The sequence below is a fragment of the Cyprinodon tularosa genome, unplaced genomic scaffold (genome assembly GCF_016077235.1).
Source record: "Cyprinodon tularosa strain WSP-4 unplaced genomic scaffold, ASM1607723v1 ctg575, whole genome shotgun sequence".
In the NCBI taxonomy this organism is placed as follows: domain Eukaryota; kingdom Metazoa; phylum Chordata; class Actinopteri; order Cyprinodontiformes; family Cyprinodontidae; genus Cyprinodon; species Cyprinodon tularosa.
Genome location: NW_024039313.1, coordinates 303,211 through 316,770, shown reverse-complemented (window position 1 = coordinate 316,770; position 13,560 = coordinate 303,211). Strand labels below are relative to the sequence as shown.

The window sequence follows — 13,560 nt, the reverse complement described above, 5'->3', positions numbered from 1 at the left end:
AACTTTGTCTCAGCTTTCCTCCTCTAAATGAAAAATGTATGACGGAGGAGACTCATCCATGACCTCAGACACAAAACTCTCCTCCTCTTGCCTGTTTCCGCTGTCCATTGCGTTCCTTGACAGTGTCGTTTCTAATTCACCAATTTAGTGCTACTTGGTCCCAGTGCAATTTTTCATTGGGAACCTACTAGCACTAAGTTGCTAACTGGTTAGCAAGATGATTCCGACAAACCAGCCACAACCAAACTTGCTTGCGATCCTTCCGCCACAACAATCCGGCCCCCTCAATAAACCAATCACATTCACTTTATTCACTCGTGTAAAGTCGTGCACCACTCGGGAGAATTCAGAAATGAAACCATTGGAACAATCGCTTCCCTACGACTTTAAAGAACTATTTCATGTCCTGGTTTTCATCAGTCACCAACAATTTGGAAGATTAAAGTATCTATCATTACCTTCTCATCTAATGGCTTAATTAAAATAATCTCAAGATCACTGTTATTAATTAAAAGCGTATTAAGATTTGTTTTGATGTGAAGGTGCAGTGCTATTTTTGAGCTCCTGTTATCAGGTTTTTACTTTAAACCTGATGGTAAACCCTGGAAATCTAAATGTATTTCCTCTTGGGGATTTTTGGCCATCTCTCTGGGAAGAAACGGTGAGCCGCCCACCGTGCAGCTTGACCTGGGGGGGAACTATCACATTTTGTAATTAATGGTTTTTCTAACATGCATTTATTCCATTTTGCTCAAGAATATTTGTGACCCACCACCTGCTTGTTGCTACTAAAGACTGAATTGTCAGCTGTTTAAGCCATTTCAAACTGTAGAAATGCATTAGACTGTGAAGTGGACTCCTTTTACTGTAGACAGTGTTTACCTCTTTTTGTTTGAAAGGGACTAAAAACGTATTACTTTTCAAAATTTGTTTTACTCCGGATTTTCCCTTTATCATTTTCCATCTTTTTCCTTTATCCTGTCTGACTAATTTCTGTACCCAAGGAAACACTTGTCTGTGTGAAAACGTATGACTGCTGTATTAAATCAGAGATTTCTGTTTGAAGTTTTTTTGTTATGAAATCATCTGAGTCATCCAAAGAATGGCTTTAGCCCCGACTGTAAGTTTATTTAAGATGCTAAAAGCCTCTGTTTCAGATCCCCTGTCTTTCCCCAAACATTTAGGATCTGTCCAGATGTGGCAGCTGTGTGGAACAAACCTTCTGGTGGACAAACATATGGCTCAGATTCCTTTAATCAAAGTTTGGAAAGTAGTTATTGAAGTCATCTCTGTCATTCCTATAGGAAAAGTCAGAGGGAAATTGTGTTACAGTGACTTAGAAACTGTCTGAGATTCAGCTAAGACTTTAGCTTAATTAGAGTGTTCATAGAAAACCTAAATTGATACTCAAACAATAAATAAAAAGCATACTCCTTGATTAATTATGCCTTCAGATAAAGGGTATAGTATAAACCGTGGTCACTTATGTCTGTAGAAATAGGTTAATCTGGGAATAGGCCTACTAATGTTTGACATGAACTTTCTGTCTTCATGAAAAACTGCAGCTCAACTTTCCTCTTTTTGTTACTTAATTCATACATTAAAACAGTGCTTACACACACAAAACACTTTTACCTATGGATAGAAATAGCAGACAGAGCTGTTATCAAGTATACGACAGTAAAATCCCCTAACAGAATAGTTCCAACCTAAAAACAAGTGAAACCGTTGCAACTGAAAACATCACACCGGCAGATTGATACTCCAAGCTAAATTTGCTCTTAAAAATATTATGGAGTAATTGTGACATTGTTTAAAATTATAAAAAGATTTTAACTTTTAAAACAGACACTATGGCATTCACTGGCACACATTTATTTAAGTTTTTGTTGTTTTATAAGACACCAACTAGTTGTTTTTTCCTTAACCAGTATTGAATTTTTTAAGTCTAGGCAAGTTTTGTTTATTTACTTTTCTTTTTCTGTAAATTAGAAACAGACCAATTATGACTATGCTGCATTTCCCCTTTATTTAGCTAAGCAATCATTTGAAGGAATTAAGACAAACTAGAAACAAAGTGCACTTTTCAATTACTTTTTCAGCATTTTAAATTTTACCAAAAGTCAGATGAAAAATACACATGTTTATGCGTTTGAGTGTGAGATAAGAATGTAAGACACTTTCCCTATGCACATGGGTAGCAAAATAAATATTTTGACCTGTAAACATATTGAATTATAACTTTATGTGTGTTTGTGTTTCTATGTGAGCAGCTGCCTTAATTTCCATCTTTTAGATGTTGGTCATTTTCTTTACAAACTATTTGCCATCCCAGTATTTACGTTGCTTAGTAACAGCAGGATGTCAGAGTCCTACCCAGAGCCTTAAGCTGAGGCCACCTTCCACATTTTCCACCCTTGAAAAGTTTTCAACACAAAGAGAGGAATAAGACCAGAGTAAACATACATTTCCATATTGGTTTTATTTGTTTTGGCCAAAGATGCTGATCCTCTGGAGCAAAATATACTTCTTTTGATATGTTTACTAATCCTTACCACCGTTAGAAAGCATGTCGTATTTGCAGGAGCTTCCTGAATTCTAAATGTGTGTTTGAGGGATTTTGGAACTTGGTTAAATTCAATGGGAACTATTTCTGTTTATCTCATGGCTGATGCAGAGTCTTGGCATCCTGTGGGAACAAGCTTCAAAATAACACCACCAGCATGGGTGCTCCCCACTGCTTTCCCACTCCTACCTCTTTCACAATTTTAGCTTTCCCAGAAAAAAGATTTAAAGGGCTCTAAAGCTGTAGCTAAGAAAGTGAAAGTTAAATTTGCATGTGTTATTTGTCCTTTTACCACCCCCTACACCAGCTAAAAAGGGAAGCTGAATCATGGTGCTGGAAATGAGGAATACATGCTTCTTAAGAACTGATCACTTCTTAGTTTGTTGCTGATTAACAAATTACTTATTTTGAGACATTTTTGGGGGGGATGTGACAGGGCCACAGTTTAAACCATGGAAGCAAAGGGAAAACAGAGTCAATGAAACCACAATGACTAAGGTTTAGAATGATGAAGCAATGGTTTACACTAAACTAGAGAATATGTTTGCACAAATGCACAAGTAGATGTTCTAAAAGCTTCAAGCCTCATCATTACACACACATTTAAAAATCATACACAATTGTGGTTGACATGGGTTTTGCTCTTGGGGATTGTTAAAGGCTTGACAGTTTTTACAGGCTGCCAACATAAACACATAACGGTTTGTAGAAAGAATAAAAAAACAATAAAATGATGGTGTCACATGGAGATTTTCTGTTGCACTGCATGAGTGTTACCAAAACAAGTAACTGTGGGAGGCTATGCAGGATATAAATGGCATCCAAACGACCCTAACAGCTCATAAACAGACAAATAAGACATGTTGTTTTTTCTATGAAAATAACCATTAACACTTCCGCTCCTGGCACCAACACACTAACAGATTTTATACATTTTCCTTATCGTTTTTTATCTTCTTAAGACTAGTATGATGTATCACAGACTCCACCGCATGTGACTGGAAAGCATGATATGAATGGTAGAACTGCCAATTGCATTTATGGTGGACGTGTTCAACAATATTATAAATCAATCAATAGTTCCAGTGTACTTTGAAGGCATTGCATTTTATAAATATCTTCAAAAAAACTTTTTTTTAACATGGTTTAAATTTTCAGCATGTGTCTGGTCATCAGTGGCATATTTTCTGTCAAATATGGTTCAACTACAACCTTTTGCATCTAAATAGTCTAAAATATGGTGCCTGAAGGAATAGAAGTTTCCGGTTCTCATACAAAAAAAAATTTTTTTTAAAGAATGGAAATTATATGAACATAAGCGATTATTACCTGAAATTAATTGCTTTGTAAAGGAATCTGCATTCAGGGTTATTTAGCCCCACAGTGGTTGCAGGGCTAATGTTGTGTAAAAGGCTCAAAACTTAATTACACTTTATTTAAAATTATGTATGAAGTTAAGTATGAAAATATGGAAAACAAAAATTTTATTTCTTGAGAAAGAAAAAATAAGCAGTAGGAAAACATTACAAGCATAATTTTTTTTAATATAAACCATTATCTGTTTTTCATTATATAACAGTTTTCATTAGCTCTATTCACCCAATAAGTTGTGTCCTGGGCCGTCCACAAGGCCTCCTCCCAATAGAACATGCCTGAAACACCTCCTGCGATAGGCGACCAGGAGGCATCTGGAACAGATGCCTGAGCAACCTCAGCTGGCTCCTTTCGATGTGAAGGAGCAATAACTCTGCTCCGAGCTCCTCCCGGGTAACTGATATCCTCACCCGATCTGGAAGGGTTCGCCCAGCCACCCTGCAAAGGAAACTCATATCGGTCGGTTGTTTTCGCAGTCTTGTCCTTTCGGTCATTTATCATATCTCAGGACCATAGGTGAGGGTGAGAACGCAGATCGATTGGTGAATCGAGAGCTTTGATCACGAATTAGCTCCCTCTTCACCACAACAGTCCGATTCAGCGACCGCATCACTGCCAACGTTAAACAAGCCCCAGAGATACTTGAACTCCTCCACTTGAGACAAGGAAAACCAGCAATTACACTTGATAGATATCTGACAAAAAGTGGAATATCTTTGTGGTTATATGTTCTTATGAGAGCCTGTTAGAGAAGAGACTTAACATATGGTAGCGTTGCATGCATATGGATTCAGGGGAAAGAAGAGACTCCCTGTTGGCTTTTGCCAAGGTCAACAGACAGCTGCTGAAAAAAAAGGATGGGGAGTATTACCTGCAGACTTACTTGATACTGTAGATTATTAACTGAGGCACAATGTTTCAATCCCACTTGTATTTCTGTCATCTCCAAATCAAAGCTAATATTTATCATGCAGGATTTGTCTCAGTTTAGACTGGCCTCTTCCTGAACCAAGGCAAAGCAGAACACTAAAAATCTATCAACTGGTTTCTTAATTAAATGGAAAAAAAAAACATGGAAAAATCTTTTTATTAAAACAGACATTGTCTAATAGACCACTGCAGCAGTTGACTAAAGACTGAATAGATTAAAATTGCAGATCCAGATTTATTCAATAAGGGAATTTGCTTAGAAAGCTGCACATAAATCCAATGATTTATCTGACTTTGTTGTTGTTGCTTGGCTCAGTGGTTATGAAAATAAGAGCTTTTTTCTGCTCCCTAAAGAGTCGTAGAAGTAATTTGAGAGGTTATTTGATAGTTGTTATAATACTTGGTTCTAAACAAAGATGTGACATTCTCATTGTTTGTGTAAAACTGATGATTTCACCACTTGTGTTTTAGGTCCATCAATATCATGCAACACGGGAGAATCTGTTAAGCCTGTTTAAAATTTACATGCTTGTAAAATATGAAAGAAAATGCTTTTGAGGCCAGTGTAAATGCAAGTGCAGGTACTGCTCTCATAAAGTCTAATGCTTTTCCTTGTACAGACTTGGACTACAAAGCACAGACTCTTCAAGTTTATTGTGAAAACATGAGAACATTTAGTAGGTTGCCTCTGGGGATTTTTTAGCTCTTAACTTTATATGAAAATTATTAAAAATGCCAACAATGACAATAAAGCAGGAGTTCCTACAGGCTTCAGCTGCGTTGTGGATTATTGTGAATCTGTCTGCAAATGCATTCATAAATTAAGTAAAGAAGGAAATATTTAGCATTATGTTTAAGCTGCATGCAGCAGTGAGAAGAAACATGGATGTTCTCCATAATGAACAATAAATACTTTTCATGAAAACTGGTTAGAATTAGTCTGATATAACTGTTATGAATGTAGAGTTTATGTAATTCAGAGAGCCTGTGGCGAGAATTTAGAAAAAGGGAAAACGATCCCAGAGCGATGTGGTGGCAAATCGGAAGAGTTTCTATAAAGTTGCACAATGGTCAGCACTGTTTAACTAACAAACCATACATGGTCTTTTTTTCAGGGATAATAGTTGAATCATGTGCAGATGAATAAAGCTGTGCTGAACTGATGAAGTACTAAAATCTCTTTCAGTGTTTATATTGGCACAGTTACTGCAGGTCTCTTCCCAAACAGCATGGGACCACGGCCGACTAAAGCAAATTCAGGAATGGCAAATAAAAACAGGCTGAGACATGAATATTTAGCTTGTTTTGTTATTGTAGTTGTTAATGCTTCAAGATTCCCCCAATTACAATATTTACCAACACAATGCATCTACACCTCACCTCCAAAACTCCTACAGTCATTAGTGCAGCTTCATCGATGCACTAATGCCACACATGGAGATGTCAGTGGGTCGGTTTAAATCAGTTTCTTTCACATTAAAACATTCTTAAATGCCTGCAGGTGATTAAGCATCAGGTGAGATACTTTGAGGCAAAGATGAGAATTGAAATTTATCTTGAAGTTAACTGTAAAAATTGCAATGTACAGCTCTTTAGCAGATGTTACAGTGACCTAATTGTGAAACCTGTAACTAAGTGAACAACCACACACATTGGACCAAATGAACACAACTACCTGACCCTATGAGTATGTACAAATGGGGCCCTGTCAAACTCCATAAACTGTGATATGACTCTACCAATATCCTTTGTGTCTGTTGACCTCACACCGACTTGACTGAATGCCAGAGGCTCAGGAAACCAACTTAAAAACATGTTTTCTGAGTGCCTAACTGCATGATAACTGTCAGCAGGTAACTCCTTCATTGGATTAAAGAAATCTGATAATTGCTTCATTATTTTTCATACCTCAGCTTATTAAAAGAGTTATTGTTTAAAGAAAAAGTTCCTGAAAAAGGTCTTAAAAACAAACATAAGCTATAGACTTTACTATTAACCTATTAGTAGTCTTTCTACTGTATATTTTCTACTATTTTCTTAGTATCATCTGCTTTGCCCCCTGGGTAAATTTTATCTCAGTTTCTTCCTTATCTGCACAGTGGCTCCTTAAAGATGCGCAAACGGAGCCGTGGAACTTTATGAGGAAATTAAATCCATCCAGGCGACCTTTAGGGGTTCATGTCTGTGTCAAAGAAGCATAAGTTCAGCAGGTGTCAGAATCCAGACAGAGACACACAGAAAAAGAGCTTTGCTCAGCAGTTCATCAAGCGCACATCTCTTCATAAATATACAGAAACGTTTCTACAAATACACAAATTTGCTTTCGTTTTCTTAAACTAAAGATGTAAACTAGGTTTCCAGGTCGTGATCCCCTTTCACAAACTGCTAAGACAAGTTCACACATGAGACAGAGAGAGTAAAGGTCAAGGAGCAAGCAGGCAGATATTTCCCTCAAGGATAAAAAGTGCAGAAGTTTTCAGAAATAAAGTTAAAGGCTGTCAGCATGTTCTGCGCTGACTTTTAATAATAACAACTTCGCTCTCCTTTTCCTACCGACACGCTCCATTTTTTTTTTTTACCACCTGGACTCTGTCCAATCAAGACCTAGCTGCCAATTTTCCAAAAGCAGTGTTACCTTAGTTAGTAGCACTGCAAATATAAAACTTACGGTACTGATTTTAACCCTACAATGTGAAGGATAATAATAAACAATACAACATCAGGAAATAACCTAAATTATCCTTGCTGTACATTCCTGCTTAAAGTACATAAAATGGTTTTCTAATTCTCCATGGCAGGCAGCTCCTGACACCACTGCACGTGGAAAAACAGCAAAAGAAAACTCAATGAGCAATGGAAAGATTAATTTGTCTTTAGTGCTATCGCCCTTGGTAACTGCCAGAATGGGATTTATCCCTGAGAGGTTTAATGTCTGATTAAGGTGAGCCTGATCACTGGGTCATGTACAACAGGGCAGCACTGCATAGTAGTGATTGGCACTGACACTGAAACTGACTCCAGTTTAAGTTTTACTTGAGGATGCTCTCTGGATTTAAGATTATTCTGCATTTGTTGAAACTATCTGACTGCTAATTTAATGGTATAGACTTTACAGTACAGGTAACTATTTTGGGACACAGTGATTTTTTTATATAGTTCACCGACTTTGCAGATTTTGCAGTGATTAGAAACATGCAAAACTAAATTGTTCAAACTCCAAATATGTGCAGCAACATACAGATAGTTATATCTCTTCAAACAAAAAACTATTTTTTAGTCTTAAAGTAATTATTTTTTCAAAAGGTGCAACCAATTGTAAGTGATGACGATTATTATCCTTATTAGCTGGAAACTGAGGGAAAATATGGTCCCAAACAAATGGCCTTTTCCCATTAAAACCTTGGATTTAAATATGGCCACCAAAAACACGTTTCTGTTCCTAAGTCCAGAAATTTTGCTAATTGAATTGCATATGCACTTGGACTAAAAAGAGGACAAACTGAGTTCTACAATGAGTTTAACGTCTCATGTACCCTGTCAAAAATTATCACAACCATTTGTAAATCCCTTTAATTAAAGAGAAATTAATTCTCTGCATTTAACCCATCCCCTTGGGGAGCAGTGGGCTGCCAGCGTTTTGGGAACAGTGTGTGGTTAAGGGTTTTACTCAGGAACCCAGTGTGGAGGCTGTGGGGATCGAACCAGGTACTTGCAACCTTCTCAGAGCACAAGCAAGCTGCTCTAACCACTGGGCCAACACACCCCATTTGACCATTTTCTAAATTTACCTCATATTCCATCTGCATTTTTCATACACCATATCAAATATTGCTGTTTTTTGCTGAAAAATTAAGTACTTTTTTCTGTGCGTTTGAGCAGCTCCATGGCCCATCGGATTCTGACACAGTCCAGCAACACCACTGCACTTGTTACCTCAGATTGCTATCAGATCTTTCTGCCTGTGCCTCAGTCTTGTTATCATTATTTTGTATGTATGAGAGGTGGGGGCAACTTTCCCCTTCCCTTTTTCCTATGACCCCTTCAGAAGTCACACAGAGGGCCAGATCACAGCAAAACCAACATGTGGTTTGAGTTAGCATCTCTGAATTAAGCCTCGTACACATGAGCTTGTGTGCACATTCACAGTGCATGTTGGTGTGTCAGAACTGGTCAATTTATAGCTGCATTGTGAGAGCTAGTTGTGGTCTTTTGTGTAAAGTTTTGCATGAGTGCACACTAGCTTCTCTGTGCTTGAGAGAAGAACTCTCTAGTGCCTGCGTGTTTGTGGTTCTGCTCTGTGCAAGGAACTAAGGGTGAGTTAAAAAGTTAACATACTGTTCTTGGAAATCCTTTCAAAAATGTGACACTGTAAAGGTGGTATTTTTATAGGCATTTATCCCATCTCATATGCATTCAACACATCTATTGGTAATAATTAATATATGCATGCATGCTGCAGTTCAGCAAGCTTGTATCCTGAATTTTCTCCTCTATGGTTTGGCTGGCAAGCAGTGCAGAAGCACAGTGATGGTTTCTGACTTTTATCAAAGTTTATCTCATTGGCATCTTAGGAAGCAGAACAGGAGGCATAGCAAACCAGCTCACTGGAGCTTTTTTCTTCTGTTCTGATTATTTAAACAGCCTATTGCTGCGTCACAACATCAGATCTTTTTCCAGCCCTATTTACTCACCCAAACAGAGTTCCTTGAAGTGGCCTCTGGGTTTCTCCAACCTTCAGCGATACGTATCTCCCCATTTATAAAATGATTGTCTGATTAGGCAATGCTTGTTCAATAAAAATTGGACTAAAAGCAGAACAAACATAGCAAAGCTTGAATTACTTTAATGGGGTAGCAAAAATGGGTCATGGTGCATCGACATGTTGAACTACATAAGAATACGATAAATTTGATCTGCAGTGAAAAAAGAGTTTAAAAAACATAATTGGTATGGTTTCCGTTTAATGAAGGATTCCTTAACTTTCATTCAGACACAAGTGTCTTGTTACTGTTAAGCTGAAAACCCCATTCTAATTTCTTTATGAATTTAGAAGACTTTTGCATTAAATACTCCCACAATTTACTAAGTGAGTTTGCATGGTTGTAAGATTTGTTAGATTTATAGCATGTTTTAGCAAATAGAGAACAAATACATAGTTTATTTGATACCAAATTTAGCAGAAGGAAAAATCAGAGATGAGGTCTTTTCAAATCAGATGTTATGAATGTATGCGTTTTATGAGATCAAGATCCAACTTGATCTCATAAATTTGACTTTTGAAAAAATCTAGAGATAAATCTTATAATCAAGATACAGATTTAGATTTTTTGTTCTTTTTTGAAAAATAATTACAAAAATTGTGTAAGATTTTCTCCAGTTTTGATGCATTTTTAAATGCTGCTAACCTCATACAATTTGTGCCACTGTATGTGGGTTCACTTATATGTTAATTAAAGATAAAGTTCCAATGTATCTAATTCCCATGTATAAAAATTGAAGAAATTATTTGATATCTTAGATATATGTCATCTTCCCCTTCTTTGTCTTAGTTAAAAGCAAATCACCAGATAAAACATGAGTGTGGGCCAAAAAAGAATCTGAATGACAGGAAAGTATTTTATGATTAAATATTACGTGGTAATTCTTTCTTTTTATGCAATCTACGTAAGTTCATATTAGTACACACTCTAAAAAAATACTAAAATATACATAATTTTCTTTAAAAAAAATTATAACTTTTATGTTAGTTATGTCATAGTAGGAATATAAAAGTGTAATTGGATTAATAAAAAAGAACATAATGAAGGTCATTTTTGAACTGAAAACTTTGCAATAGTTGTTTTCATAAATAAATATGGAGCCCTTAGCAATAGCAATTCATATGTACTTTATGTATAATTTATACTGTACCTAGATTTGTGTTTTGTCTATAAGTCTTTTAAATATGTTTGCATACTTTGTGTTTTTTTTAACATAAATTTTGATTTATGATCAAATGTGTGGTACTTTTTGTAAAGAACAAAAACTTAAGCGCTGAATAAAAACTATCAAAAAAATGAAAGAAGGGAAAGGCCCATATAGAGCAGTATTCCTAAATTGATGCACAAATGTAAAGACCTTTGGACCCAAACAGTAACTGTAAAATGTGATAATCAATAAAAAAATAAACACCAAACCATGTTTGAATTTAAAAAGTCAACACCCACCTCTGATCTAAAGTCCACAGAGCCCATAACTTTGCAAAACAAACTACTTGTAAAGTTTTTTGCTATGGGATTCCTGCAAGAAAAGCAATCTGCACCAGAAAATGTGGTCAGGGTATTGGGACCTGAACTTTGCCTTATTGGTTAACTGGCTTTCCCAGTGGGACCAATCTGTTTGTTGGTGCAGCAGTATATTTATCAACTCTCTGTGCCTCTCAGTGGCAGTGATATCCTGATGATGTGGAGTCAGAGGCATGAATAGATGGCTGTATGGACAGACTGTTTATTTGCAAGCCTCTGAAGGTCGAAACATGGCAAAGAAGGCTGGCATTAGATGATATTCCCAGAGATTCTATGACCTGTTTCTTTCTGTCCGTCCACTATGATGTGTTTCATTTGCTGGACTTTATGTATGGCGTGGACGGTTTCAAACTTACTCATTTTCAAATGTCCTGGAAAACCAAACGCTGTTTTGTTATATTTCTGCTTTACAGGTGGTAGATTGCTGTGATGTCCTACAAATCTTTTTCTTGCTGTCAATAACTTACATTTTACAAGGAAATCAAATAGCCTAATTCTAAACAAAAGCCATCACAATCAACTTTAGACTGGCAGATGGACTCACATTTTATGAAAAATATTTGGGCATAAAGAGAAGATCATTTTCCTAGTTGGTGAAAACCCCCTAGATCCTGTGGTTGCAAAACGAGACAAAATAATAATACCTAAACTACTGAGCTTAACTAAACTACTGAGCTTAACAGGTGGTAAGAAGGGTATTTGTTTAACTGCTGTTTTTTGTTACTGTGACCAAAAATCTTTACTTAATATTTGCAATGGCAACTGAAAACAGAACAATTGTTTGTACTTCTTTCGAGTCAGCGTAGAAATGGTTTAATAGACAGGAGCAAATATAGGTGATCTCTTTCCCTGGCTCACACAAACCTCTATACATCAACACATGATTCATAATCGTACTTAGAGGCAGACAAATTAATTTCTAGCAAAGTCTGGCTACTGTTTCTCCCCATAAATCCTCTGAAAGGATTGTTCTTAGTTTCTTTCATACAGCTTTGCTTTTTGATTCAGTCTTATTTGATCAAAATGAAATTTTCCAGTGTGTGTTTTTATACATTTGTCAGATTTTTTATATTTTTCATACCTACCAAAGCCCAGATTATTTTTATTAAATTTCCATTCAAGAAGTAACCTGGCATAAGCACGATTGATAGTTCCATTCTGTTCCTACATGGTATCAATCTGGGAAGCCTACTATAGAAAGTTTTCGCAAAAGGGAAGAACATTAATCACAATTGTTCTAAATGATTGGTACCTGCCTCCCAAGTCGACCTTCAAGCTAATCTCAGCATCAGTAGCAAATGTGACACATTCCATTCCTGATTTATTTCACAACTAGTGGAGTTAACTGATGAATTAAACTTTTTTCCAAAATCCTCCCAGGAGGAACGTGCAAATATCTTTCCCTTCAACAAAGACAAAAACAGCATCCTATTCTCAGTGTTCAAGTTCTTCCTCAACATGCCTTTTGTTTATCCTGAAAAATTTGCAGCTGACACTTATCAGGTATTTTCTTTTTGTGTGTGTTTCTGCAGTTGGAAAACTTCATACAGAAGAGTTTAAGGCGAGATGCAGCTAACATACAGTCGCACGTTGTTAACAACCAAACAGCCGCAATGTTGGAAATTGGAACAAACCTCCTCTCACAGACAGCAGAGCAGACACGGAAACTCAATGTGGTTGAGGCCAAGGTAAGACGTTTTTCCCTTTAATTTGGTTTTAGTATCTTATAGTAAAATTCTTGGATTAGTCAAGATTCTCTTCTCTCACCAGGTCCTGAACCAAACATCTCGAATAGAGATCCAGCTTCTGGAGAATTCACTGTCCACCAACAAACTGGAAAAGGAGCTCTTACTACAGACAACAGAGATAAGGCAATTGCGAGATAAGAACAGGTAATACATGTTTTCCTCAGCTAAAATATTTATAAAATTTCTGCTTTACACTTTTATCTTGCTTAACGAGACAAATTAAAACAGGAATTGGGCCTAGATTTGAGAAACCTACTTACCATCAGTAAAGCATCTGTGATGGACTAATTCACAGCTGAACTGTTTAAAACTTGAGGTGAAGTTCTTCTACGGTAATCAAGTCCTGCTAACTATAGAAAATTAACCTTAAACATCACTGAGAGAGAAAAAGGCCATCATCTCCATCAATAACAAAGGTAAAAAACAAGAAATGAAGAACTACCCAGCCATCTGCTTGCTCTCCATCATCAAACATTTCCTCATGGAGATTAATAATCACAGCATCAAAAACACAGACGTTGGTTGTTGTCTGCTGTAAGAAAAGCTTGCATGATGGGAAGCAAAACATCTCCAAACTTGGACATCTAGTCCAGTGTTTTTTTTTTTTTTTTTTTACTTTTTTTGGAATGACTGATCTGGAAAATCTTCACCAGCATAT

General features: G+C 36.5%; 1 protein-coding gene across 1 annotated transcript in view; it reads left to right on the top strand.

Moving 5' to 3' along the window:
* Window positions 1-13,560, top strand: part of angpt4 (angiopoietin 4) — a 78,432-nt gene that overhangs the window by 50,101 nt on the left and 14,771 nt on the right. Inside the window, exons 2-3 of the mRNA XM_038306205.1 lie at window positions 12,687-12,842; window positions 12,925-13,046. Coding sequence (XP_038162133.1) covers window positions 12,687-12,842; window positions 12,925-13,046 — 278 coding nt within the window. The remainder of the gene's footprint in view (window positions 1-12,686; window positions 12,843-12,924; window positions 13,047-13,560) is intronic.